Here is a 26,589-nt window from a genome sequence, read left to right as displayed (position 1 = left end):
ACACCTGTCTGTATAAAGCCTCTCATATGGAGAGCTCCTGCATGCTAGTGTGGGACTAAGAGCAGGCTGACTTCATCATAGCTTTCACATTTTGTATGTCTGTCTTGTCCAAGCTTACTTTTTTTCATATTTCTCTACAGTAAGACTTTTTTTCAATAATTCTGTATTTTTGATCAAACCAAGTTTATATCTCACTCGCATTAACTAAAAATGCAATCTTGCATTGGAATTTAAAAATAATGACATCTTTCTGCTAGCTTTGTTTTGAGCTTCATCCAATTTAACTACACCATGGCTCCTTACAGTTATATTTCAGAGATGTTTACTTAATCTATTAATTCAGGGGTTTTTGCAGTTTCAGAGTAAGATTCTGACTGATCATCAGTGTACTTCAGTATAGTGTGGCTGCCATGTTCTGCAAGATAAGTACATGTAATTATAAATAGTAGAGATTATTATAAATAATAAGGGAAAATAGCAAAATACATGAAAGAAACAAGTAGAGGCTTAATAAAATGTTAATGACAGTGGATGTTTAAAATAATTAATTTATTTAATGATAAAGTTGTTATAAGTAGATAATATTTTACCTTTGTACTGTCTTCAGTTATAATTTTTGATTATAAAATTGATTATTTTTTGTTTCCCAATTTGACATCATATGAATAATATGGAATAGTAATCTGCACTAGAAAAACTTGGTGGCTTCAACCTCTCAAGTCCTCCTCAGGATGACAGATGTTATCTGGCCAGAGTAACCTTCCCAGGGACCCACTAGTTAACAGGGACAGACCTCCTCCAGAAGGTGATTCAGAGCATGACTTTAGCTGAAGTACACTGCATTTTTCCTCAAATTTGCTTTTCTTTTGGGTAAATCCCTACTTCCATTTACTCTTGTTGTTAGACAGCTGGTAACCCAATGAGTTTGCATTACAATACTCAAGCTTGCACAAAAAATGATTGCTCCTAGTAAGTAAAATGCTCATTTGCCTTGGTTTTCTCACTGTGATCATTATATCTAATTTTATTGCTTTGCTGATGAAAAGCATAACATAGGACCTTTCCCTTTGTAAAGGGATTATTAACTAACAGCGAAAATCAGTTGTACATTGCTCGTATCACTCAGTTCCTCAAATAAAGCTCCAAATTCTGAGCTACAGAAATGTTTCCACTTATCTTTTAAATGTATATGTTTGAGCATGTGTGTAAATAGTTTTTGGGTTTGTTGGGGTTTTTTCCCCCTTTGCAGACACATTTCACTCAGCAGACACATTTCTCTCTCTTACATATGTCTCATGCTTTCACTCTTACTGGAAGCACTGAGGAGTGCAAAAATTCAGGTCAAACTCTTGTAAGGAGGAAATTAATTCATAAATGTCACTATGTCTATGTAGGATATTGTGATTCAAGAAAATTTCAGCTCTAGAAAGTCAACATCTAACATAACTTCATCCTTCATTAAGAAGTCTGCCCCATGATGAAACTACGAGGAAGAATCACACACAGAGAAATTAACAACATTCTATTTAGTAACAGACAAGTTATAGAATGTGAAATTTTTAATATGACTGAAGGACTATTATATTCTGGAAGAGAACATTCCTTTTCTTACCAATTAGAAAAATTTTTTCTGTTGCTATTCTTACCATGCAGTAAAACCCCCTGCGTGCTTCATAAGTCTGAAGTGTCAACTGCTTGCTCTTAATAAATGCCTTTTTCATGGTAATGGCATTACAGGTATGAATGCAAAGATTTTATTAGATGCCATCCGTGTTAGTCTCGGGTTTCTTAGGATTTTGGGTGGGTTGTGGGGGGTTTTTTGGGGGGTGGTTAGTGGGGCTGGGTTTAGGGGGGTTTTGCTGATTTTGTTATTGTTGGGGCTTTTTTTTTTTTTTTTTTTTTTTTTTTTTTTTTTTTCTGGAGGGGTCGGCTTGTTAACTTGTGCACAGATGCGGGACTTGAGCACACAGTGACAGTTCAGATGGAAGTCCTAGTACTCTGTGATGGTACAGTTTGTGTAGTGTTTTGGCAGCTACTGCCACCCTATGGTTTTCTATATTGGATGAATGCTGCAGAGCTTTAATGTGTTGCATTTCTCCAGAAACCTCTTATAGGTCAGAGAGAAGACAATGAATAGTCCTTTTGTCTTACTCACTCTTTCTCTCTGAAAAGGGGACACCCTTTCCAGAAAAATCCCATCTGCAAAGAAAATCAAGTATGGCATGAAAGGCCATAGGTGGCATTAGGATGGTAGAATCTTTTCCACTGCATTTACAACTATGTAGTTGAATATTAATTTGGGTTACAAGGGTTTTTGCTAACTGATTATATCTGCTTTGGCAGGATAGATTTTACTGGGTTTTTTTTAGGAACTTAAAAATGTACATCTGGAGAAAGCTTCCAAAACCCATTTCTTAAAGTTGCTGCTGCTTTGGGAGCCTGTGTTTACATCATGAATGCCACATATGGACAGATCTGGGTTAAAGCAATCTGGTCTAAGCAAAGTGTCCTCAGAGCATTGCTTCCAGCAGAGCTTTGCCCTCCAGACGCCAGCAAGTGCCCAGCCGAAGGCTCTGATGCGGAAAGAGGACATTTCAGATACCATTATTCCACTCATTGCCCTCCTTCAGGGCAGGGAATACCCTTTGCGTGGAGGAACTTTTTTTTTCTTTTGAGGAAACGGCAATAGGGATCACCTCTCATGTTGCAGATCTTCTCTTTGGGGCTGGAAGCTTCTTTCCCTTTGACCAACCCAGCTGAAATCAGGCAGCAGTGTAGGCTGTAGAAAATAACTCAGCTGGCTTGGAGGCAGAGATATGGGACTCTCTCATATATTATAGTGCACAAGCATTGGTTTCCCTCATATATTATTGGGGACTCTCAAGTTCCATCCCCTCTGCCACACCAATGCAGTGCACGAAGTTTGAAGTGCACCCACTGCTCTATTTTTCTTCGCCGACATGGAAAGCGGATGCCCTCTCCTTAAGCCGGATCCCCAAAGCCCACTGCCGGCCGGCGCAAGAGCTGGCTCTGGGGCTCTCCCGAGTCGGGGCACTCCCCGCCGCCGCCACGGTCCCCCGGCGCCCCGCCCGCCGGGGCTCTGCGGACTCTGTGATCCTCTCCTGGGGGCTGAGCAACCACCTGTAGCTACAGCTGATTTTTCTGCATTTCTCCGAAAAAGAACTATTCTCAGCCCTGCTCCCTTCCCGCTTGCTTTACTTAAGTGAACCAAATGTCCACGTATCAGCAGCGGAGGTGGTGTCTTTTCCGGAAAGATGCAGCGCTTGTTTTCGCTATCGCCTCCGTGCGCCCCCCAAGGCTGGTAGCGCGGGACCGGAGGGGTGTGTAGGGCCGCCTCGGCTGCCCCTGCCCCCGCCCCGGGGCGGAGCTGCGGCCCCAAATGAGGTACGATTTCACCTTTGGGCTCGTCTTCCTCGAGCGCCAGTGGAATTACGGCCGTCGCGGTTCCTGCTCATGGCTCTGCGCTCCGCCAGTGGTCCCCGCTCCCAGCCCCGACGTGGAACGGCCACATCCCCCCTGTAAAATGAGGGGAGCAGGATCTCCGCGCGGGCGGCGGGAGCCGCTGTTACGCCTGTCGGAGTTGGGCATGGAGGGAGGTGAAACAGCCACCTGAACGCGGAGAAACACTCGAACCGACAACAAGTAGTCTCGCCTGGCAGGGCGGCACGGAGAGCGGCCAGTGCTGGAGCTCGCCCGGGAACAGAAGCCGCTGTCGCTCCTCCGGCAAAGGTAGCGGCGGGGCGGCGCGGGGCTGGCGGGGGAGCGGGAGGCACCCACGGCAGTGCTGATCCCACCTGCCCTTCCCCGAGATGCGCGCTCGCCTTCGTGATTTGTCTGAGAAAGCAGAGAGCCGAGCTCCACACAGCTGTTCCTAGAGTATGCCTGCTGCCTGCGCTTATGGGGTGCTCTGTATTTCTTCCCAAAAAGCAACCCTTTCCTCCCTCCCACAGTGGGGGTGGGGAGGAAGAAAGAAATATCTAAGCCTTATTTTTTCCCCCTCGTTAAGCTGTTAGGATAATAAATGATAGATACCCATTAAATAATTAACCGTACACTTTCCGTTCCATCAACTCGGTTCACATAGCCTCGCGAGGGAGAAGGGGGTGGGGACCGTGGCGGATCCATACGCGGTCGAAGCAGCAGCAGTGCCATTTCGGTAGCTTGCTTCCAGGGGAAGCGGGAGACAGCCCGGAGCTGTGCCCGGAGCGGGCAGGCGGCACAGCCCTCCGCTGAGGAGCGTGCGGAGCTGGCCGGCGGTGGGTGGCGGGCCGGGCCGGGCCGGGCCGGGAGGGCTCTCACCGGAGTGCGGGTACGCGGGAGATCTTGGGAGGGGTCTGGGACAGGCCGTGACCGCGGGGAACGGTCCTCCTCCGGTAGTGCTTGTGGGGCTTCTCCTCGATTTCTTCTGTTTGCGTTTAAGGCAGAAGCTCGTTCCCCACGGACCTGCCGGCGACCGGCTGCCCAGCGAGCGGCGCGCCCCCCTCCCAATCCCCGCCGCCGCCTCCCGTGCTCTCCCCAGTCATGTCCCACCCGGAGCGATGGGGAAGCTCGAGGACAACGAGAGGGTGATCCTCAACGTGGGGGGCACGCGGCACGAGACCTACCGCAGCACCCTGAAGACCCTGCCGGGGACCCGCCTGGCTCTGCTCGCCTGCGAGTCCCAGAGCGAGTCCCCGGGCGGCGAGGAGCCGCCGCCGCCCCCCAACCCCCCGCCGCCTCCGGCGGGCGGCTGCCCGGAACCCGGCAGCGGCTGCAGCCCCCGGGGCAGCGGCGGCGCCAGCGAGTTTTTCTTTGACCGGCACCCGGGGGTCTTCGCCTATGTACTCAACTACTACCGCACCGGCAAGCTGCACTGCCCCGCCGACGTCTGCGGGCCGCTCTTCGAGGAGGAGCTGGCCTTCTGGGGCATCGACGAGACCGACGTGGAGCCCTGCTGCTGGATGACCTACCGCCAGCACCGCGACGCCGAGGAGGCCCTCGACATCTTCGAGGCACCCGACCTGCTGACGGGCGAGCCGCCCCCCGACGGCGACGACGACGATTTGGCCGCCAAGAGACTGGGCATCGAGGACGTGGGGGCGGCCGCCGAGGGCAAGGGCGGGCGCTGGCGGCGGCTGCAGCCCCGTGTCTGGGCGCTCTTCGAGGACCCTTACTCCTCCCGTGCCGCCAGGGTAAGCGCCGCCGGCCGGCGCTCCCACCGGGCGCTGGGGAGGCCGGGGAGCTGCTGGAGCGGGAGCCGGCATCACGGGGAAGCTCGCCCCGCTCGGGGTGTGCGTGCAGAATGATGCTTTGGTGGGCCACTGCAAGGGGGGACATTGGTCCACGTGGGGTGGTGATACTTGTCCCCTGACATCGCCAGGCAATGTCAGGCAGCACGAGGGTCCCGCTGTGGAGTGTATCCCATCCTTCCCATGGGAGTGTAGGGGGTGAGGTGGGAACTGCAAGGGAGCCATAGTCCCCCCCTGGCCTGTGTGTGGTTGTGGAGGGGCTGACTCACTGGTGGACCTGTTTGTGTGTGGGTGTGAGCAGGATCAGCCCCAAGGCACCCTCATCCTCCCTGAGCGCCTGCATGAATGTGCGTTTGGGGCCGGGGCAGCTGGCCTGAGGTCTTGGGTTTGGGGTCAGGTGGTGACAGTGACACAGGACAGCAACCTCAGTCCATTCTGAGCTTCGTTCTGTCTGCACTGGTAGGTGATCCCGGTTCAACAAAGTAAATGTGACAGGGGGTCACCCTGGCTCTTCCTCCATTGATTTCTCAGGGTGACCCTGGCTGGCTCAGTGACTGAGGGACTGGGGACAAGACAGTATGTGATCATACTGACTTTCTTTTACTTAGATAGGGATTTTAGATTTTTATGCTCGCTGCTTTATACTTGGATGACTTAGATTTTAGTTCTGTCTTTTCATTGCAGTTGTCAGTGGCAATGCAGGTTCGCTTTCTAACTCAGGGCTTTGGAGCAAACAAATGGTTGTAATTCCTTTGAGAGAAATATGCAGTGGTGTCTCCAATTTAACCAGACCAGCAACCACCAGCAAATCCTCCCTGCAATACAAGACAAAGGACTTGTAACAGGAAATGCTTGATTATAAAATGGCAATAAGTATTTTGTAGCTTGTTTATGAGGATTTCCACAAAGTATTTAGAGCTAAATCTCATTCTGCAGAAAGTGCGGTTATGGTGGGTGTAATCTCCTAATCAGTTCCACTTATTCTGCTGGCAGTCTCACAGGTGTGCATATAAGTGTGTGGTTTAGTGACTTCTGGAATTGTACCCCATGGTATGATGCCATTTCTACCCACTTACCCTATGAGCTTATTGAGGTAAGTTAAACAGAAAGTAAAAGTCCTCACACTTATTACTGTCACTTACTGAGTGCCAACGTTGTTAAGTTTTTGAATGTTGCCTACCAGTATGTTTTCCCTCAAAAGCTGGCTCCAGTTGATTCTTAAAACATGTTTTTAATAAAGAATGGGTTCTGAAGAAAAGCTGCCAGAAGTGTCTATCTTTGCTCATCAGTGACATACCCTCATCTCGCATCTCAGCTGCCGGCATCCTAAAGAAAATTTGGCTGTCAGTTTCCTGACAGAATGTAGTGTATGAGGTGATTGCCTGCAGGTTTTCTTTCACCTACTGTCTTGTGGAAAGTTGCTGACAGTGTCAAAAATGCAGCTTTTATGACAGAGAATCTTCCTGCTCAACTTTGCTGGGGAACTGAGGAGTATGGAGTAAATGTTAAATGGAAGATACCAGGAGAAGTAGGAAGGTAGGCATGCTGTTGTGCCCTGGAGTTGAAGTTGGGTTTTCAGTCCAGTCTTTGACAGAACCTGTAGGCACTTGCTTTCCAAATTTTCCATCTGTACTAGGTCATCCTGAACCGTTAGTGGTTTGGGTGAAGATATTTCAAATTTGCAAAATGAATACTGTAATTAACACTATAGTAGGGAATTGCAGCATGGCAGTATTAATCTCTTACAGTATTTAACTTTTTATAACTTAGCTGGTTTTAAAGATTTTATTCTGATTTCAAACCCAGGCATCCAGAATAAGGCAGTGTCAGAACCATAGCAACAGTGTCTAAATCTGCATTTTCATTTTCTGAAGATCTATACTTGATCTTTCAGGTAGGGAGACAATATTGAGAATTTCTGGTGAGTTTTAAAGCATTAAAGTGAATTTGTATATAAGGACTCGCACGCACTTAGTAAGCACTCTTGAACACATTAGTTTAAGGTGATGGTAACCTTAGTTTGGAACTGAGACATTATGTTTTTCCACACCTGAAACAAGAACCCTAATTTTCTCAATATTCTGGCAAATACACTCTTGTTTTGTGTCAGCAGAGATGATGACTAACTCTAAAAACATTTGAGTGAAATCCTGGGCTTACTGAAATCAAGACAAAACTCTGTGAATATCAATCTTTGCCTCACAGTGTTAGTTACTGACTCATACACCACTTAGATTATGGTGGGGCTTCTTAGTGGTAAACTTTCCTAAGAGCTGTGATAATAACTTTCTTTTTAGCATTACTGATTTAGGTTCACTAGTGTCTTTTTTGGGAATTAAGATGCTGATAAAAATTGAATATTATCTGTTAATGAAATGGTACTTAATTTTTGTGGTTTTCTTTATTCAAAACTGTGATCTCTAAAAATAGAAATTTATAGAAATTCAAATATAAGTTGCCATGGTAACCTCTTTGGGGATAGTGCACACACAAGATTATTCTAGCCAGACCATCCAGTAATGTTATATAAATAGTGGAACTAGTTTGTTGACAAGAAGGTTTACTTTTTGTTGAGATTCTAAAAAAAATTCAACTTTTAGTGCATGCAATTTGATAGTCATATAGTGACATTTACTAAACATGGGGCTTGTAAATATGAAATATAATCCATGTATATATGATTGCTTTGAAGCCTGAAACACTTTCCTTTGTTTCCCAAGTTCAGGAGTTAGGTCTGATTGTTATTTCTGTCTTCATATTACCATTTGGGATTTCATGGACCGTGAAATGAAATTAAAGAGTGCAGCTGTACTCCTTTCACTCCACGTGTAATAGAACGATCATTCACAAAAGGCTGTTTGACACAATGCTGGTAATGTAGATATGGAAATCTACTGGCATAAGGTGCTGTCACAGGAGGAGGAATGCCGGGTGACTGAATCTTTGTGCGTTGGTTTAAACCTCTCTGAAACAGACACCTAATTCTTATCTGACTAAAAACTCTGCACTGTTTTGTTGGTTAATATCTGTAAGTGATTTTGGTGTCCAGTGGCTCCTATGTGATACTTGTTTGGTTTAGTAAAGTGCAAAGATACATTTAAGTAGTTTGTAAGAAAGCACAAGAGGCAATATTTAGTGCTGAATTCAAAAAGTGTCTGCATATGTCCAGTAGGAACTGGAATGCCAGTGCTCATCTCAGATATCCTATTTCAAAGTAATTACCTCTAAAGCCTTTTTACTTTTGAATAACAGTTGAAAAATGATGCTGTTTAAAGAAGTAATTAGTATTTGTCATTGATTTTTTCCTAAGGATTATCGATTACTCCTGTACTGGGTGCAGAGGAATGCAAAAATGGCCCTGAAATTCACCAAGTCCATAGCTATATATCCTTAATGTTTTGGGAAGACTGTAAATCTGTTCATGGATAAGGGGCAGCACCTGCCACGTGGGGTAGTTAAGCAGTGCGGCAATCAGCATGGTCCAGGGCACTTGAGCTGGCACTGCTGTTTGCAGCAGCTGAAGGCAACTTACACAGCCACTTTGCTATGGTTTTTATCTCTAGGAAAGATCATCATTACTTGGTTTACAAGAAAATATAAATCCTAATTAGCAAGTATTTGTCAAGTTTGCTGTAAGTAAATATTCACTGCAATGCAAATAAACCCACAGAAGCCTTGCAGTCTAGGCATCAAGATACATCCTGCAAGTGTTCTTAAAAATACTGTTGCTGCTTCATAGTGACATGGGGAGCTGTATTTGAGCAGTGGGTGGTATTTTTGGAGGGAAATAACATTCCCCTCTACTGCTTTATATGATGTTAACTTGTCAGAGATGCCTTTCAGTGACCCATTGCATCTACACCAGCTTTGGACATTTGGTGAGGTGAAGAATCAGCTGAAATGAGTAGGATGGGAGACAGGAAAAATATGATTTTATAGATTCCCTTGAGAGGCTAAAGATACATAAGTTATGTTGGAGAACATTCTTATCAAGGATAACTTATGTCTTTATTTGGTGGCTTGCTTATGTTTTCTCCAGGTACCTAGATACCTACTTTGATACCTGTCAAGAGAGCCTTGATTTAGGAAGCCTGTCATGTACTATGGTGAATGACTGAAGTGAGTTATATTTTTAGGGCTTTGCCTGTTCTGATGCAAGACAGATTTTATTTTTGGTGGAAACAACACTGCTGCAGCAGTCTGAAATACTGTGAATGGAGTGGTGGAGGTACATTAATCTCAGAATACATGTTTGTAGATTAATAATGAATAGCAAAGGTTAGCTTTCTTAACTGATAAGAAGCCCTTTAATACATAAATAGAAATCTTTACTCTGTCTTTTATTCAATGAGGAAAGCAGATATACTTTAGATTTTACCATTCAATTATTATTTAGGCAGACATTGTCTGAAAATGGCACAAAGAAAATAGTTAAGGTTGATGCTTCAAAAGAGGGTATTCCTTTGTTTGGTAATCAAAGCACTGGATTTATTTACAAGTGGGAAAATAGTCAATGACATTAAATTAGTGAGAAACAGTCATTCTGCTTGACGCATTTATGCTATGGGAGCTGTCTTTTTTAAAGACACATCAAGATGGTTCCTAATGACAAAAGTCATAATGCATTACTGTTACAGATATTCATACACTCTGTAGCTTCATGCATACATGGGCTGCCTAAATCACATTGTAAGTAATTTTTATTAATTTACTTCTGGCATGCTGGCTTTAAAAAGTCCTGACTGGAAATTCTATCATATTACATGATGTATAATCAAGTAGCTTGATCTACCCTAAGTGTAGATGGTTTCTGATGGTACTGACATCAGTGAGGTAAAATCAGCAAGATTTCTGCCTTCCTAACTTCTGCCTCTTCCTCTACAGCTGTTCTGCCTGATGCTGCTAGTGTTTCCATGGAAACAAGCCAGGTCTTCGCTTCCTCTTCCCATTGAAAACAGCCTTCTCACTGTCACTTATTCATCTGGGAAAAGGATTTTGTCATGGCTCTGACATAAATGACACAGAGATGATCTGTCCTATCATTTCAGAAATAGATGCTATTAGGTATGTGCACGTGCATACATCCAGATTGTCCTTCAGTGACTCTAAAATAATTTGGTTAATGGACTTAGGTTGAATTTGTTTTGGTGTAACTGGAAGTGGAAAACAGCTCATTAGACGCAGCCCAATATAGTAACAGTGTGAGAACTATTTTAAATTGAGTAATCTGGCAGACAATGTTCTCTCTTTTATGTAGTTAGTAGTTCTACTTTTTAATGTAGTTAATATAGAATGTAGTATTTGTCATGTTTGTTTACAGTGATAAAATTCTTAAATGGTTTACTTTGAGGATGAGAATTTATTCTCAAACTGAATAAGATGGTGGTGAGAGGAATAGCTCACAACTTGAGATGAATATTGTATAGGTTTCAGTGTTACTGTCATCCGAGGAATCATGTTATCATGCATGTCGTGTGATGCAGTCAGAATATGAAATAAGTGATGCAAGAAAACGGGTATCTTCAAGGTCCTTTTATTCTTAAGGTGTTCGGTACTTAGTCCAAAGTAAATACATCAATCAATACCCTGTGAAGAAATCACCATTTTTGCTTGATTTGGTGAGTTTGTGTTAAGTCATAATCAAAAAAGTTCAGAACTCAGACAAATTCCATATCCTTGATTAATGTCCTTCACTGTAGGGACTTTAATATACTGTAAGGGAAGTTTGTGTAAAATTTGCCTATCCTTCTCTGCTTAGTGATCATTGTCAGAACGTGATTGTTCTCTTCCTGTGAAGGTGCCTTGCAGCTGCGGTAGAAGAATAAGAGAAGAGGAAAGGCTCCCTCTGTAAATTTTTAATGTTGTAATAATCTGTTATAAAAGTGATGTCCAGTAGTTTTAAGATGGAAGAAACAAGTTCTTCTCATGATCAAGTGCTGTTTCAGCACTGTTCATTTCTCAGGAGATGGTTCCTGCTCATCCTGTGATTCAGATTCGTGGCTCATCTTAGGGAAGGAAAGTTTCCTTCAGCCATTACTGGAAAGAGAGGGTTTATGCTCTCTATATTTAGCACCCAGTGGAGGTATTGTGTTCCCTTTTAATTCTCTTTACTAAACTTTTCTTTAGAGCTCACTTCTGTCAGCATGGTTTATAAAAACTTACTGATTCAGTGTAAAAAGTTGTGGGGATTTCTGCAGGGTTTTTTTTTGGGTTTGTTTTTGTTTTTTTAATAGTGAGTAAATTAAGCAAATAAAATACAGGTACAGTAATATACAGAATATCAAGCTATCAGCTGTCAGTCTACTTAGTGTATTTCTTATAGTTATACAGTTCCTTTACATACTCTTGTTCTTTCACAAGCACACACTTTCCTAGTATAAATCAATAATTGCATAGGAATAAAAATTTTATTTCACAGAAATGCTAAGCAAGGCTATTCAATGATTTTATATGGAGAGGAAATAGGGGAACTATGTCCAGTCTTACTTGTGCTCTTACTTCCAAAGAGCCTTCTCCCTCACACAAGGGCTGAAACATGAGAATATTTCACACATCAGAAATAATTTATTGAAGGAAATATTCAGTTGGGGTAATGTGCAAGGACATAGTAATATAAGTGTAGCTTGGTGATATTTATCAACATGATAAAAGAGATTCAAGTTGTAGTGATGACCTGGTACATTTTTTTTTTTCCCTATAGTGGTATACACATGTATATGTTGATATAACTAAATGGTAATTTTGTCAGATGTTATAGAAATAGCTGTAGAGAATGAACATGAATCACACATTTTTGGGGCTTTTTTTTGTTCTACTAATTTGTTTAATTAACGTCTTTGTTGGTACTTTATGATGACTAAAGCGGTTTTGAAAGAAAAACTCCACTTCCATCTGTTAATCGGAAGTGTTAAAAATAGAATGCCATCTAATCATATGAAATACAATGTCTTGTGATTTGTGATTTGCTTTACAGATTTCCTGGCTGAAGTGGTGGCTTGAAGCTTAAAAATCAAATCATCTAATTATGTATTATATTAGTGTGCTGTTATTCCCCCTGCTGCTTTTAAGTTGAAAATTCTGAGGTGTTGCTGTGGTTTTGGTCTTTTTTACCAGTAGGTTAATTATTACAGTAGTGTGACAATTCAATTCTTTCTTGTTACAGACAGCCTTTGGTAGTTTCTTAGTGTTTCTAGGTGAAATTTAGATATTGGGTCTTTGATATACTCCAGCAAAAGGCTGTAAACAGAGAACAGTCTCTTAGCCCAATGCAAAATAGTGTGGTAGAGTTCATTAATATGCATGAAATATGACATGGAATATGATCTAAGCTTGTTTCTGAAATAAGTATAATTTTAAATAAGTATAATTTTAAAGTGTTTGCATTTTCATTAGTCTATAGCATAGAGAATTACATTTTTCCACTTTGCCTAGTCTTTATAAAAGGGTAAGTATCCTTTGAAGATTTGCATTTGGCTTGGATAATTTTTAGAGTACTAAAGATATAGTAGATATATAGCAGTAAACTTCTTTTTAACTGTTTAAACCTTACCCTAAGAGAAATAATTATTCTTTGGCAATGACATTCACCCCACTAAACTGCTTGCTTTGATAAAAGCACAAGGCTCTTCCAATATTAAGGATCTGATAGCACCTGGGATTTTAGAGCAACAGAAATCAAATGGTGAAACTCAGTTAATGGCAGGGAAAATTGCATTGGAGAAGATGAAATGTAGTTGAGTTGAAAGAGGGGGCTGCAGAACACTGCTGTGAAGTGCTGGGTACATGTTGTTGCCATAATGCAGAGCACAGGCTGAGTCCCTGACATTTTTGCAAGGGGATTGTGTTGGTACCTGCTGCAGCCCTGAGCGAGAATTTAACCATCTCAAACAGCACCCTGCTGCTCGTGGGCACTCTTAAGGGATGGGGAGAATAACAATGTCTTCTAGTCACATTCCTGTTGGCCTAAGTAATTTGTCAGATTGTGAACATTCACAAAATATATTAGGCTTTTGTATGCTCTGAACTATAAGATTGAGGATAATCAAATATGTAGTAATTAATATTTTATATAAAACCGGTGCAGTAACAAAACTTTAATATTTTTATTAATGTAGATATAAAAATTATTACAGGAAAATGTAAAAAATGTTTTTAAAGTATACACAATGTCTGGGTATAAATTTTATTTAGTTCTTAGACAATATCAAATGAGATGTCCTCAACAGTCCTTATTTTTACATAGGCATTTAAAAATTCTCTGAACTTTTCAAGTGAGAAATAGTCTTTTTTGGCAGTTGGTAATCCTACTAATATGAATGGCAATTATGTTTAGTAATTGTTTTCAGGCGTATCTTCATTTTCACAGGATAATTGTTAAAAGCTGAAAGAGATATTTTTGATATTTTTATTAGTATCATCAAAAGTGCTACACATGTCTTTTTTGTGACAATAATTTTTCAGTATTCTAAGTTTAATCCAGATATGGTTTGGAGAAGAGCCTTACTTGTCTTCCTGGTTTCTGATCTCATTTGGGAAATAAATTTTCTTGCACTTGCAGTTCTAGATCTGATACCTACCGTCAGATTTTCATTTGAATTTGAGGCTGTAATTGATGCACAAACACATCTGAATTTCACCTTGAACATTCTTCCCTTGGCCTGCAAAATTATTTTTAAAAATTGTAAATAACTCAGTTGGGATGGAGTTATGCCTTTCTACAGCTTCCTGAGAAGGGAAAGTGGAGAGGGAGGTGCTGATCTCCGGGTAACATTAACAGGATGTGGGAATAGTTTCAAGCTGTGTCAGAAGTTTAGGCTGGACATTAGGAACTATTTCTTTAGTGAGAGGGTGGTCACACACTGGAAAAATGCTTCCTAGAGAAGTGGTCAATGTCCCAAGCCTGTCAGCGTTTAAGAAGAATTTGGGCAATGCCCTTAAGACCATGCTTTAACTGTGGATTCAGCTGTGAAATGGTCAAGACTGGACAATTGTTGTAGGACCCTTTCAACTGAAAGAATCTATCCTATTCTAAAGAAGTAAGTTCTGGTTTTCCAACCTTACCTTCTTTCCCTTACAATGAAAAATCAAGTAATTTTATTTAGCAATTATGGTGTTTCATATTTTCATGGTTTAAAAAAAAAGTGTGTATAATAAAAGACATATAACAAATGACATCAATTTTTTTTAGGGTAAAAATCAAACAGGGTAGGATTTCAGTGTAGGTATTGAACATCAGCTTTGCTGTATAACTCATTATTTGGTAATACTTTATGTTAAATTGATTTAAACACTTCAGGCACCTTAATCATTTAGCCAGTGAATTTTATTGCTGGCTGTATTAGAGACTGTTTGAATATAGTTTCAAATTTGAGAATTGAGACTCTTGACAGCAAGACAGTTATTTTCCTGATTGCCTAGGTGATATACCTGTGCAGATTGTAAAAGAAATGGCTGTGGTTGTCATTTTCTGCAAAACAGGCATGTGAAACTAATAGTGCAGTGACCTGTGAATGGTCAACAAAACTGGTTTGATGCATTGCAGCTACAAGGTCTCCTTGGTCAGTCATTGTATTTTTTAAGTTGGTGCTTTGATAGCAGAAAAAATGAAATGGGGGGATTAAAAATGAAAATAAATATTGAATAACAGGGAAGATTATGTCTTGGGAAAAAAAAGAGCCATTATGGACTGAAGCAAATAAAATGTTTTCATTGTCTTGGTTTGTCAAATATTGCCAGCCAAACCTTAAAACTGGCAAAGATATTTCAAGTTGCATGTGTGTTTCTTTTGTCTATGTTCACTGTTTTAGGGATGGAAGATGCTGGGTTTTTATGAACTGCAGGTTTATCTACTTAAACTTCTTGCTTCAATTGCCATTTCCTTAATCTTTTAGTGAGATGGGAGATTTGATCTTTCTGTCTTTTCAAAATTACTTCCCTAATGACTAGATTATGACATTTTTGAAACAGCCATGGTAAGTAGGTACAGTCTGCACCTCCATCCAGGAGCTGTGACAGCAGTAAGTGTCCCTTAGAACTATCATTGAAGGCTCTCAGAATTGGTTCTTCCTTGCTTCTTCACTCTTCAGCTGCACTGAGTTGCATTCAGCATCTTGCACTGTCACTGAGCCAACGACTAGCTACTCTAGTACTTCTGAATCAATGCCCTTTCTAATGTTTTTTAATTAAAATTTACCATTTTGCTATGTTTTGAAGTGCAATGATAGCTGTAGATACCTATCTACTGCAAATACTGCTTTAGTAGCTGTGTTAGCAGTTTTTTTTTGAAAGTGTGATAGCTTACCTCACTTACTGAAATGAGAACTCTGCATAATTTCAATGACTTTGTATTCTCAACAATTGAAAGACATTTAAATGTAGTATTTGGTAGCAGAAATGTACCCATTAGTCTCTGGAGAAGGGAAGATTTAGTTTATTTTGGGTTTGTATTTCATTACAGCAACCTCTCTTGCAATGCAGTCCTGACAGATTTGTGAGATGAAGGCATTACTCTTTGAAAAGATACCTGTTTTCTTCAAATATGAAGAGCTAATTTTCTAAAATGTAAAGAAATAATAATATCCTATTTTGTACTGCTGCTGTTTGTATGCTGCTTGCAAATAAGGATCAGGAGGTGTCTGTTAGTAGTTATAATGAACAAACTTTGCAAATCTGTTTTTGTTTGTTTACTGGCAAAGCAATTTTAAAACAACAAGGTAATTGTTACAGTTTCCTAATCACAGGGTGAGTAATATGTTTCCTCCAGGAACCCAAGCCTTGTCTATGGTTGGGAAAGTCTTCGAAAAAGTGGAGGCTAGAGGAAAGTGTGTGACCTAAATTTTTCATTGCAATTCTGCTGTTCAGGCATGTAGTGTGACAGCTTTGTGCACTGAAGAAATGTGAAAATGGGGTGAAATGTGAGTGTGAGACAGGAGGGAGATGTTTGGGATCCTAGTGCTTTCAGACTTCAGGTGTTCTTATCCATATATATACAAATGTGGGTACAAGTATTTTGTATGTGTGTATAGATGTACGTACATGCACAGACACACATGCATTTATAAACAAACCAATACATAGGTCTTTCTAACGTGTACTTATGGTAGTCAGTAAGATTTTCTTTTTTTTTTTTTTTTTTTTTTTTTATTTCCCAATTTGTCCTTGAAGAATTTAATGAAGAAGGCTACATCCTCTATTTCATTATTAATTCAATGTTCTTGCTTTTGCATGCTTAATTCAGTTCCTGGCTGTAAGTGTGAGTAGAGTTTTGTGGACAGTATGAGTATCTTGCCTTTTTAGGCTATGATGGATCAATCTTACTAGATATACTTCTATATTACAATATTGGCATACAGTAATTTATCATGTTTGATAACAGTAGTAGTGTTCCATTAATTATAAATTTTATCTCACTGAATGTGGGAGAAACCTGAAGGAGTTACATAACTTAAGACATCTTGTTTTCTGTAAAATGCTATCTCATCTGTGATTCTCAGGGCTGAATAAAGTTATTCTTGTTTGTCAAAACATACATTCTTTATTATATTTTATAAGACATTTTAAGAAAGGCATGTCTTCCAGGGATGCAGTTTTTTCTCCTTCAGCTTTAGTAAGGGGTTATATTAAACAAAATCAGATTAGGCAATCATTTACATCAGGTCATGTTGATAACACACAGAGTAATTTTTCATCTTTGAAGTATTACAGCCTGTTTTATTATTAATCTGACTTTTTTTCACTTAGTTCTTTTTTTTTGAAAGGAATAGAGGATCGGCTCAAGTTAAATTCATACATCTCTGCTTCTTGTGAGGATTATTGACTAATGAGAAGCATAAAACTACAAAACCAACATTTAAGCAGAAGATGCAGAATGTCATAATACAGTGAAAGCTAGGAATGGTGTAGGGATTATATGACAATGAACTCATTTGGTCATCCTTGAAGGGACATTGAGATTGAAGAGGGATCAGGAACTGAAGTGCTAGCAGGGAGTTCTGGAAATCTAGGTTTATGTCTTCTGTGTTTCACCCTTGACTGGAAACTTAGAAGATACAACTGCTCTCTTACCTTACAATATAAAAATAAATAAAAAAACAATTAGTGCTCTAATAACAAGAGTTTCTAAAAAAGAAGGAATTTAATTTTTGTTTGTGACTGTAAAATATAGTGCAAGTGAGAGCTAAGGTAATTTTTAAAGAAGGTTGGGGATTGTTTGCTGGTTTCTGTGCCTGAAAATGTAAGCATACGTAATCATTTAACAGTCCCTTTTTTCTTTCTTTTTTTCTCTTGTTAGGTTTTTTTCATTCAGTGGCTCTATGGTAGAAGTAAACTGTGACTGTGTAGTAATTTGAATGTATGCAGTAATGAGTATGGGAGGAAATCCTCAATGTATTGATAATAGTGTTTGTATAGTTGTATACAATGTATTGTATAATAGTGTCTATAGTATACTAATAGAGCAGAGTTGAAAGAGTGTATTCAGAGAAGAAGGCTTATATCCTACACCCAAAGAATACAGAAAAAAAATCCAAAATATTTTGACTTCAGTAAGAAAACAGTGACAATTTTGAGGAAAAGTCTATGTGGAAAAAAAACTCTTCAGTCATGTTAGTAATAGTTGCTTCGTTGGATGTAAACAGAAGGAGATTGAATTAAAATCACAGAACAGTAGAAAAGACCTTTAAAATCATGAGTTAAGGAGGAGGTTGGCACATACTGGTCTGCTATAATTTTTCTTCCACAATTTTATTAAGTAAAAATTTTGCAGAATTTGATACTCTTCACTGAATGTCTGCAAAGACCTTTGGTATTCGGCCTGTGCAGTTAAATTCTAGCACGACAGAATGTAAAGTCTCAAAGTGAAAAATGTTGTTCAATCTTTACAGTTGGCTCTGCTGTCAATTTGATCTGCAATGTATTAGAATGATAAATATGTTGAATGAGCTCATGTTGATTGTTGATTGTGTTCTGTAGCTGCTTTCTAGGGGATGCATTTCATCAGGCTTTAAAAAAAAAAGAGGGTAGGATTCCAAGGGCATGGTCAGTGTCATCAATTCTTATGGTGGCACCTAATTTTGTATTTCAGGAGCATTTGCATTAGTTACTGAAAGCTAGTTGCTATTCTTTGCTGCATTTTAATAGGTTAATAGTTTGTACTTAATTATATAGATCAGTATTGGCTAAGCTTGTTGTAATTGAGTTACTGTCAATTTTGGTATGAGAGTTTTTCAACAGAAATTAATCCTTAATTCTGAAATAATCCCCATCTTTGTGTCCTGCTTTTCATGTACAAGAGCTGTAGCTGTAAATTCTCTCTGTAGAGGTGGATGAATTTGAATGCATTTTCATGAGCAAGATGTGTAACGTGTTGTTTAACAGATGAAACAATGCCAAACATGTTGCTTATTGATCAGAAATGTGAATTGTTATCTAATGTGAAAGCTATGAAGAGGAAGAGCATTGCCATCAAAACTGAAGTGTTGTTTTGAAGTTTTCTGGGGGCACTAATATTTAGATTTTTTTTCTCTTTTTCCTCACAAGGGGAAGCTATACTGAGTAACTATATCAAAAAATACATTTTAAGGAAGCTATACTGAATTATTACAGGAAATTCATTAATAGTTTAACGGTGGTGTTTTCTGTTGGGGAGTAACAAAACAAAACTAACATTTAGTTGTATCTGGCCAAGATTTGAGGGTGAGCTTAAAGCGCGTGGCAGTATTGTCTGAATGAATTCCAGAAGATGGCAGTTGGCAAGCCTTAAGTCTGCTGTGATTGTGGACAGGCAAGTGATTTCTTCATTCAGTTAATTGCTTTGGAACAAACAAGATGCAGGATAACCAAGGGAGCCCAGTTTCTTTTTCTACCTGAAATGATGCCTGCCTATACTTTTGACAGAGAATGACTGTATTGTGGGGATTTCTTCTGAGGCTTTTGAGGTTGGAAAACTCTTTTCTAGTGTGTTGTTAATAGCTGTGTAATACAGGGCTGGATTTCAGCACTGATGCCTAATACAGAGTAATGTCAAAACTTAAACCAACATACAGCATTTTACTTAGAATTCAGTGCACATTCCCAGTCAGTAAACCAACAGTAAAGTATTTGTCAAGAGAAAATTTATAGCAGTATAACTTCATGTCTGTCTCACCCACTTTCTCTTTTGTTCATGTACTGTGCTGATGTTGTGTGTTCCGAATTTGACAAAGCTGGTTCTGAACCAAGAGTTTAAGGACAGATCTCGTTTCCCATTCACTGCGTATCTTAAAAAAACCCCAAACCTTCCATTATAAGAGTTTAACATGAAAAAATAGTTCTGTGTATTTCTAGTTGTTGTTGCAAATTGCTGGCACGAGTGACTCGCTTGACCCTGAAAAAGTTACAAGCTGGTAGCCATGATAATGATTTGCAGTGCATTTTAAACTGAGTTTGGCACTAGTTGTTCAGAGGGCTCTCCTTCACTCCTGTGATATTCATTAGAGTGAAAACCCTAATAAATGAACGGATTTTCAAAACTTACCTAGATAAATACTTACCTTGCTTTTTCTGAAGATTGGTGTTCATAGTACTGTTCTGTTGAGTCAAGGCTGTTTGTGCATAAAAGAAGTACACTGCTTCCTGCATTAGTCTGGCAATCTCTGAGTCAGGAAAGGATTTCCTAGAATATGAAGGGAACACTGGACAAAGTGAGAATTGTCAGACTGGTAAGTTAAGTCTGCTAAAGGGTGGAAGTGCACCTATAAATAGGAAACCAATCTGCAAAAAATACATAAAGATCTTGAGAAGAGGGGATCTTAGAGGAGAAATCTAATTGGGGGATACTGAAGAAAAGTGATGCATTTGAAATGGCAGTTAAATAAAAAAAAAGGTCAAGAGTGAGAAAAGAAAAGGCCTTTTGGGGAGGGGTGTTTTGTTTGAAGACTAGAAATTAAGTAAGGCTCCAAAAATTAGGAACTGGTGATGCCCTGTAATGTAGGTTGTGTTGGTTATAGTTGCTTCTGGATTTGTTTTATTCTGCTGCCTAGGGAAGAAATAATACATGTTAACAGTTTTGTAGGGTGAAATATTTGCATTTATCACAGTCCTTGGGAATTCTTCAGCTGATTAAAGTATTGGCAAGGGAAGAGAAGGGAGAATGGTAGGGAGAAGCCTCAGTGTCCATTTGTACAAAGCTACAGTCTTAGGTTTAATTAGACAGTTGGTTTTTTACTTTTGAAAAGCAATATATTAAATCTTTGCGTTTACCATGTATCTCTCTGAAGATTTATCTGAAGAACAGTACTATGAACTCAAATCTTCATAAATCTTCTGTGTACCTCTGTAAGCTTTAGAATGGGATCCTGTACATACACTTGCTTTTTATTTATTGGAGAGTCCATAGCTCACAATCCTGGTGCTGTGCTTAATAACTCTCTATTAAACATGGTGCCTGTTGTGCATTTTCTGTTGCTTTTTAGATAAGAGATTTTGAAGTTAAATATATAACATGTGGCATTGAGGTGTAACTGTGTTAGATAAACTGAGTTAAGTGTGTACCTGTATGTAGCAATATTGTGTGTACCTCTATGTAGCAATATTATTATTTAAATTGTGAATTTCAAGAAAACTGAACAGAACTGTTTTTTATTTCAGTTCACAGGAAAGTAAAAGAGGTCATGTAGGAAGAAGAGAGGATAATAAGATAAATGTTTAATATTTGAAATTCAGGAAAACCACTACGTGGCATAGAGTTTTATTTTTAATTTCAAACTCATTAGTTTTTACAAAATGGCCTTGAATAAAATTATCCTAAAGGGACTGTCTTATACATTCTGAGCTGATATACTCAAATGAAGGCTTTTTTTCCATCTCACAACTTATTTTAGTGCTGTTGTTGAAGGAACATTGATACTAAGAATGATGATTCCACTTTTTGTGGCAGTAATCCATAGCAGAAACAGTTCACTCTGAAATTCCCCTTGAAAATAAAGTGAGACTCCTACAGCCAAGCAAAGGTCTTCGAGCTCTAGATCTCTTACAAGCATGACTTCTTTGCACAGGATCAGAATTAGAGAGGCATGCCAAGTGAATGATGAAGCAAACCGTCTCTTCTGTGCTGCTGTGAATATAAAAAGACATTAAAAATCATAAACACTGTATATAAAAATACCCCATTTCTTATTGCCATATTTGAAGTTTAACACACACACACCACACACACACACAAAAAAAAAAAAAAGGAGACCCAAAACAAACAAACAAACAAACAAAACTAAAAAAACAAAAACCAAAAAAATCCCGACCTCTACTTCAAGGATACATTTTTATAATTTTTATTACTAGGTTTAGGAGACTTCTGTGTCCATTCAATTAAGATGAAGACCCAAGCAGAGGAAGAACAGTAAAAATCAAAAATGAAGCTTGGAGATTTGTAATACCCCTTTTCCGGAATTATAAGTGATGGCAGTTAAAGTGTCAGACAGTCTTGATAATCTGCTTTGTCTGTGTTCATAATCAGATTACTTCATGAAAATTTGAATTATTTTGGAACAAACAGAAAGAAATGGAATAACCAGTCATATAAAAACTGGTATGTGTGAATGATGATTTTATGACACCTTTCATCAGAGATTCACTTCAGAATGCCTTATTGATAATTGTGTGGAAAGGAAAACTCTGCCTACATATGCAGTGTCAGAGACAATTCTACTTCTCTAATAAATTTAGATTTTTAAAACTTTTTTTCTTTTTTTAAATTAAAACATGAATCATCATCATCCTTATTTTATGAATTTGTTACATTTTGGAACAAACTGATTTTCTTCAGGCTATTTTCTACTTTTTCTAATTCACTTATTTTTCTGCTTGGGTTTTTCCCTTTTTTTTTTTTTTCCTCCTTATTATTTGAGGGCTCTCTAAATTTAGGATACCTTTACTCCTCTGTAGAAGGACTCATCAGCAAGGCTTCTTCCTGTAAGTATGGAAGTGTGAGTTTTATATCTGTAGAGCTAGTGTTGTATCTCATGAGTTCAGATATCTGATCCTGTAATACAGAATAAATGGGCAAAGTCCATGCCCCCTTCTTTTTCCATTTTATTGAGTATTGTTAAAAAAGCCCATAAATCTCTATAGTCTCACAGTCAAGTATAATGAACAATAATATTTTCTTTTCAAACACAGACTTAACAATCTTAAAACTGCAGAGAGAACTGCATCTAGTTTTCAGTCCTATCTGCAGATGAGTTATATCCCTGTTACAAAATCCTCTACACAAAGTCTGCCTGAAAAGCTCTCAGATGTTGTGGTATATGCTTTCTCGGTTGCGTGGCCTGGAGGTGTAATTCAGTGCATCTAATATTAGGGATCTAAGTTCCCCATCTTTTTAATAATTTGAGATACAGGCCTAGATAATTGAAAATAACTGAGAGAGATGCATTCATTTGGACACAGTAAACTCTCTTTTGAGTGTTACATGTGTGTGCTATATGTGTGACTGAAATGGGCAATTGTGCTCTCTACTTCATTGTACTGCATTTGTTTTCCTATAAGCTCTACTAGTGTGAACTAAGCAATGTGCAAAGTGAAAATTGTATTTGTGGCCTAAATGTAGAATTGGCACTGAACTAACTAAATTGTTAGCTAAAGCCAATTTGCCTAAATCCATGTAGCAAGCTTCTGTGACCATAGGCTGTCTCTGATGTAAGTAAGTTACTTTGCAAATCAGTTTAGCTAAACTGGAGAAATTTCTCCGTGATTTCTGCTCGTAAGATATTCTAGGAAACCACTGTTGCATGCCTTGAACTATCAGTTCTGGTTCTGACTGCCTGAGATGTCTGAAATACAGACATGTAACCAGAAATGGTTTTCTTGAAATTAAAGTATTTGAGTGAATTCAGCTTGAACTGATTCTAACTACTTTTGAGATACTCATTGCTTGTGTTTAGTACTTCTATTTTTCCAGTCCTTGCTGTAGCCTCTTCCAGCTGTAGATTCCATATACATGCAGACTATCGTTGCCATGTGTCTGCACGTATTTGGCTTGTGTGTGTTTTGGATTGCACAGCATGAGCCCTGGTAGGGAGAGTAATGAGTTCCTACTGCAATTCACTGTCAAGTTTGTGACCTCATCAAAGTCTAGCATATTTTAGAGAGCTTGGATGTTCTTTTTTCATCAAGTCAGTAAAATCATCTTTATTCCATTCTAGCCTATCTTCTTAATGTTAATGTGGAGGAACTGTGACAGCTGCCAGCATACTTTATTGCAATTTATAATATCACATAACCGCCAATTGACTCTTCACATTCTTGCTGAATTCCCTCCTTGTTTGCCATGCCCCCCAAATGCACAACAGAGCCATTGAGTTATCTTGGGATGTGCTTTGGCTGCATGAACCATGTTGAGGCAGACCTCTAAATCTACTACTTCAGTATTGGTGATTTCGGTTCCCTTCGGCACACCCCACCTTCAGCATTTCCAAGCCAGGGAGCAGAGGCTGGGATGGCTGCATCACATGGGAAGATTTACATGAGGCTGGGATTTGTTCAGAATCAGCAGATAAATTCTTGTAGTAAATAGCAGGCTTGTGTTTTTGTGATGGATTGCACCCAGGAGGATCACAGTCTCTTTTCCTCTGCTGTGTGGGGCAGTGAGAGCAGTACTGAGAGGGCTGCCATGGACAGCTGCCAGGGTAGACCTGTGGAAGTCCATGCAGGTACAGCCTTGGTTTTGTCTTTCAGGCCTTTTCTAGTGACAGAGTAAGAGACAGACCAAAACATAAAAGTTGTTTTTCTACATGAAAGTATGGTAATCACAGTCACAATGGACAGCAGCACATTTTGATTCTAAAATGTATGTAAATAGTCTCTGTTCAAAGGGAAAGTAAAGCAGGGGCTCAGCAGGAAGCCTGAGAGGAGGCTGCAGTAGGCACACACCTGCTTAGTAGTGCTGAAGTGATGTTCAAGTGGAAGGCACAATGTGCTTATGCAGCATCATGGTAGCTTACTTTAGTTTCTTTTTATTTTATGAAGCTGGAATAATTCCCTAACTGTAAATTCTAGTTCTGCTGTTTAAATTTTTGGTACAAGAAATTATTCGGTAACTTTTTGATACAATAAACTATATTTTTACCTCTTGCCCTCTTCTTCATTAACTGTCTCCTTTGCACTGCTGTGTATCTCTGTTCATTTTGAGGAAATAAATGTGGCCCTCTGTGTTGAGTGGGTTAGTAGGTTATGCAATTGCAGCTTTTATATAATTTCCTCTGTCTGTCTCCTTGGGGAACAGAAACACCAAGATCTTCAGATCTTTTTGTTGTTGTAGGTGATGGACACCTACTTTCTAAAAGACACCTATTAAAATTGTACAGTTAGCATCCTGAATTAGGGAATGCTAAATTTCTTTGTTTAGAAGTATCACCATCCTATGTACATATTTAAGACACAAGATTGTAGTGCTGGGTGATAACTATTTACTTAGACTGTGAGGGCTGTTGCTGGCTCTAGAGTTTGTTCACCAAACTCCATTGCATGATAAAGACATACTGGTAGGTAGTTATTAGTTTTTCATGTTCTTATATTTCCTTGAAAACTTTGCAATAGATTCAGTATCTGGTGTGAAAAGCAAGGATCCCAGTGTGGACTGGGACTTGCTTTCATTTGGGAATACTGTGTATTATTTTGTGCTAAAAGGGTTTCCCTTTCATTAGATTATATCTATTCTACCTCTGTGGGAAGTGAAAATATTCTTGTAACTTTCAAAGTCATTGAGTAGATGAAAGGAACAGATTCAGTGATGAAATGAAGAATAACAAGGTGGTGCTGTAGAGATGGCCTTGGTTTTCTCATTACACATATTAAGCTGCCTTCTCAACACTGCTGTGGGCATCAGAATGATTTGTATCCATCCAAGCTGACTTTTTATTGAGGTTTACTAATGTGCACACTGGTCTCTATGGAGAATTTGCTGTGTAGTATTCAGCAGTGTCAGAGTAGAGTACAAATGCAGACTTTCTGATAAAGACCAAGAACTGCCCTTCAAATACTGACAGAATAAACAAACTATCATGGAAAAACTGCTTCTGAAGAAGAGCTCTCTATTGTAGCTTTGTTTTTCCAGAAGCTGCAATAGGGAGGGAAGCCAACACTTATTTTCTTAACTGCAGTTAATGACTTCACCCATTTCAGAGAAGACTGTCTCCTAGTTTACTAGAAGCAGATTGCTTGCCTACATGTCATTGTAAATGTCATAAATATAAAAAAAAAATCCTTGATTTAAATTTCAAAGCAACAGTTCTTGCCAGTGGGAACATAACCTGTTCATGCAATGCGTAGCTGCTCAGCATCTCTTCAACATCTTTTGTTTGCTATTTGAATTATTGTTTCTGGCAAATGAGATGAGTTGTGAGAACGAAGTTTGCTGCTTTAGTGGATAGTGGATGCTTATGTGATACATTAACCCCATACTGATGCATTTCTTTAAATAAGTTTATTCCCAAGGAAAGGAGGAATTATTACATTTTTAAATGTTTATGCTTACTGTAAGATCTGACTTAGAGAAGTTTCTGTTTCATGATTTTGACCTGAGGACATACAAACTTCCAGGGTTTCGCTGTTGCAGAGCTTATGTTTAATTCTGGGTCCAAAGTAATATTTTGTTTAGTCAGGAGTCAAGCAAGGTAAACATTAATGTCAAGAGGCATGAACTATCTCATTTGCTTCAGTGGATGCTGAGGCCCTGAATTGACCAAATAAGCATCAACATGATTAACCCTTTAAATGATTAACACATTAAAAGAAAAAAAAAAATCTTATTTTTCTGGTTATCCATTAACTTCAAAAGATTGTAATTTAAGGGACTAAGATTAAAAGTAAATCTTCATATAGACTGATATAATAAAAAATAATACTTTCATTAATGAAATAGTGACATTCTAGTATTACGAAGACAACACTATAAAATCTATGTGACTTTTGTGTTGTGGTTTACAAGGTTTTGTTGTTTTTTGTAAAACAGAATTGTCTTAGTAGGCACAAAAACTGTATCTTGAACTGAACAGCTGTATAAATATTTCCTGATGACTCCCTTTCAACAATAGCTGACAGACAAAAATAAAAACAACCAAAAAACAAAACAAAACAAAAAAACCCCTCAAAAACACAAAACAAGAGAAGAATAAAAAATATCTGTTTATATTACCATTGGCTGTAAGCACACCACAGTATTCCTCTCTCCCTCCCTCCTGAGATTACACAAAGTTCTGTGTAATCTCAGGAGGGAGGAGAGCTTTGTCAGTGCTTTAGTGCCTTCCTCCTTCTGGTGAACCCCTTCTGAGTGGCTCTTCAGGGCCAACAGCAAAGTTCCACCTCACAT

The 26,589-nt window shown here is 39.2% G+C and overlaps 2 protein-coding genes across 11 annotated transcripts in view; both read left to right on the top strand.

Moving 5' to 3' along the window:
• CAPS2 (calcyphosine 2) overlaps nt 1-26,589 on the top strand; it is a 170,344-nt gene that overhangs the window by 41,082 nt on the left and 102,673 nt on the right. The gene's annotated exons all lie outside the window — the stretch shown is intronic.
• Nucleotides 3,314-26,589, top strand: part of KCNC2 (potassium voltage-gated channel subfamily C member 2) — a 101,328-nt gene continuing 78,052 nt past the window's right edge. For 3 of the 10 annotated variants that reach the window (XM_068190244.1, XM_068190243.1, XM_068190245.1), the window contains exons 1-2: nt 3,315-3,750; nt 4,442-5,192. In XM_068190244.1, the coding sequence (XP_068046345.1) occupies nt 4,560-5,192 (633 nt within the window). In that variant the 5' untranslated portion in view covers nt 3,315-3,750; nt 4,442-4,559. Of the gene's footprint in view, nt 3,751-4,121; nt 4,278-4,441; nt 5,193-26,589 lie in introns of those variants that run through there. The other 7 variants (XM_068190247.1, XM_068190242.1, XM_068190240.1 and 4 more) reach the window with 6 other exon arrangements.

This window comes from Anomalospiza imberbis, chromosome 5 (genome assembly GCF_031753505.1).
Source record: "Anomalospiza imberbis isolate Cuckoo-Finch-1a 21T00152 chromosome 5, ASM3175350v1, whole genome shotgun sequence".
NCBI lineage: Eukaryota > Metazoa > Chordata > Aves > Passeriformes > Viduidae > Anomalospiza > Anomalospiza imberbis.
This window is presented reverse-complemented; position numbering and strand designations above follow the sequence as displayed.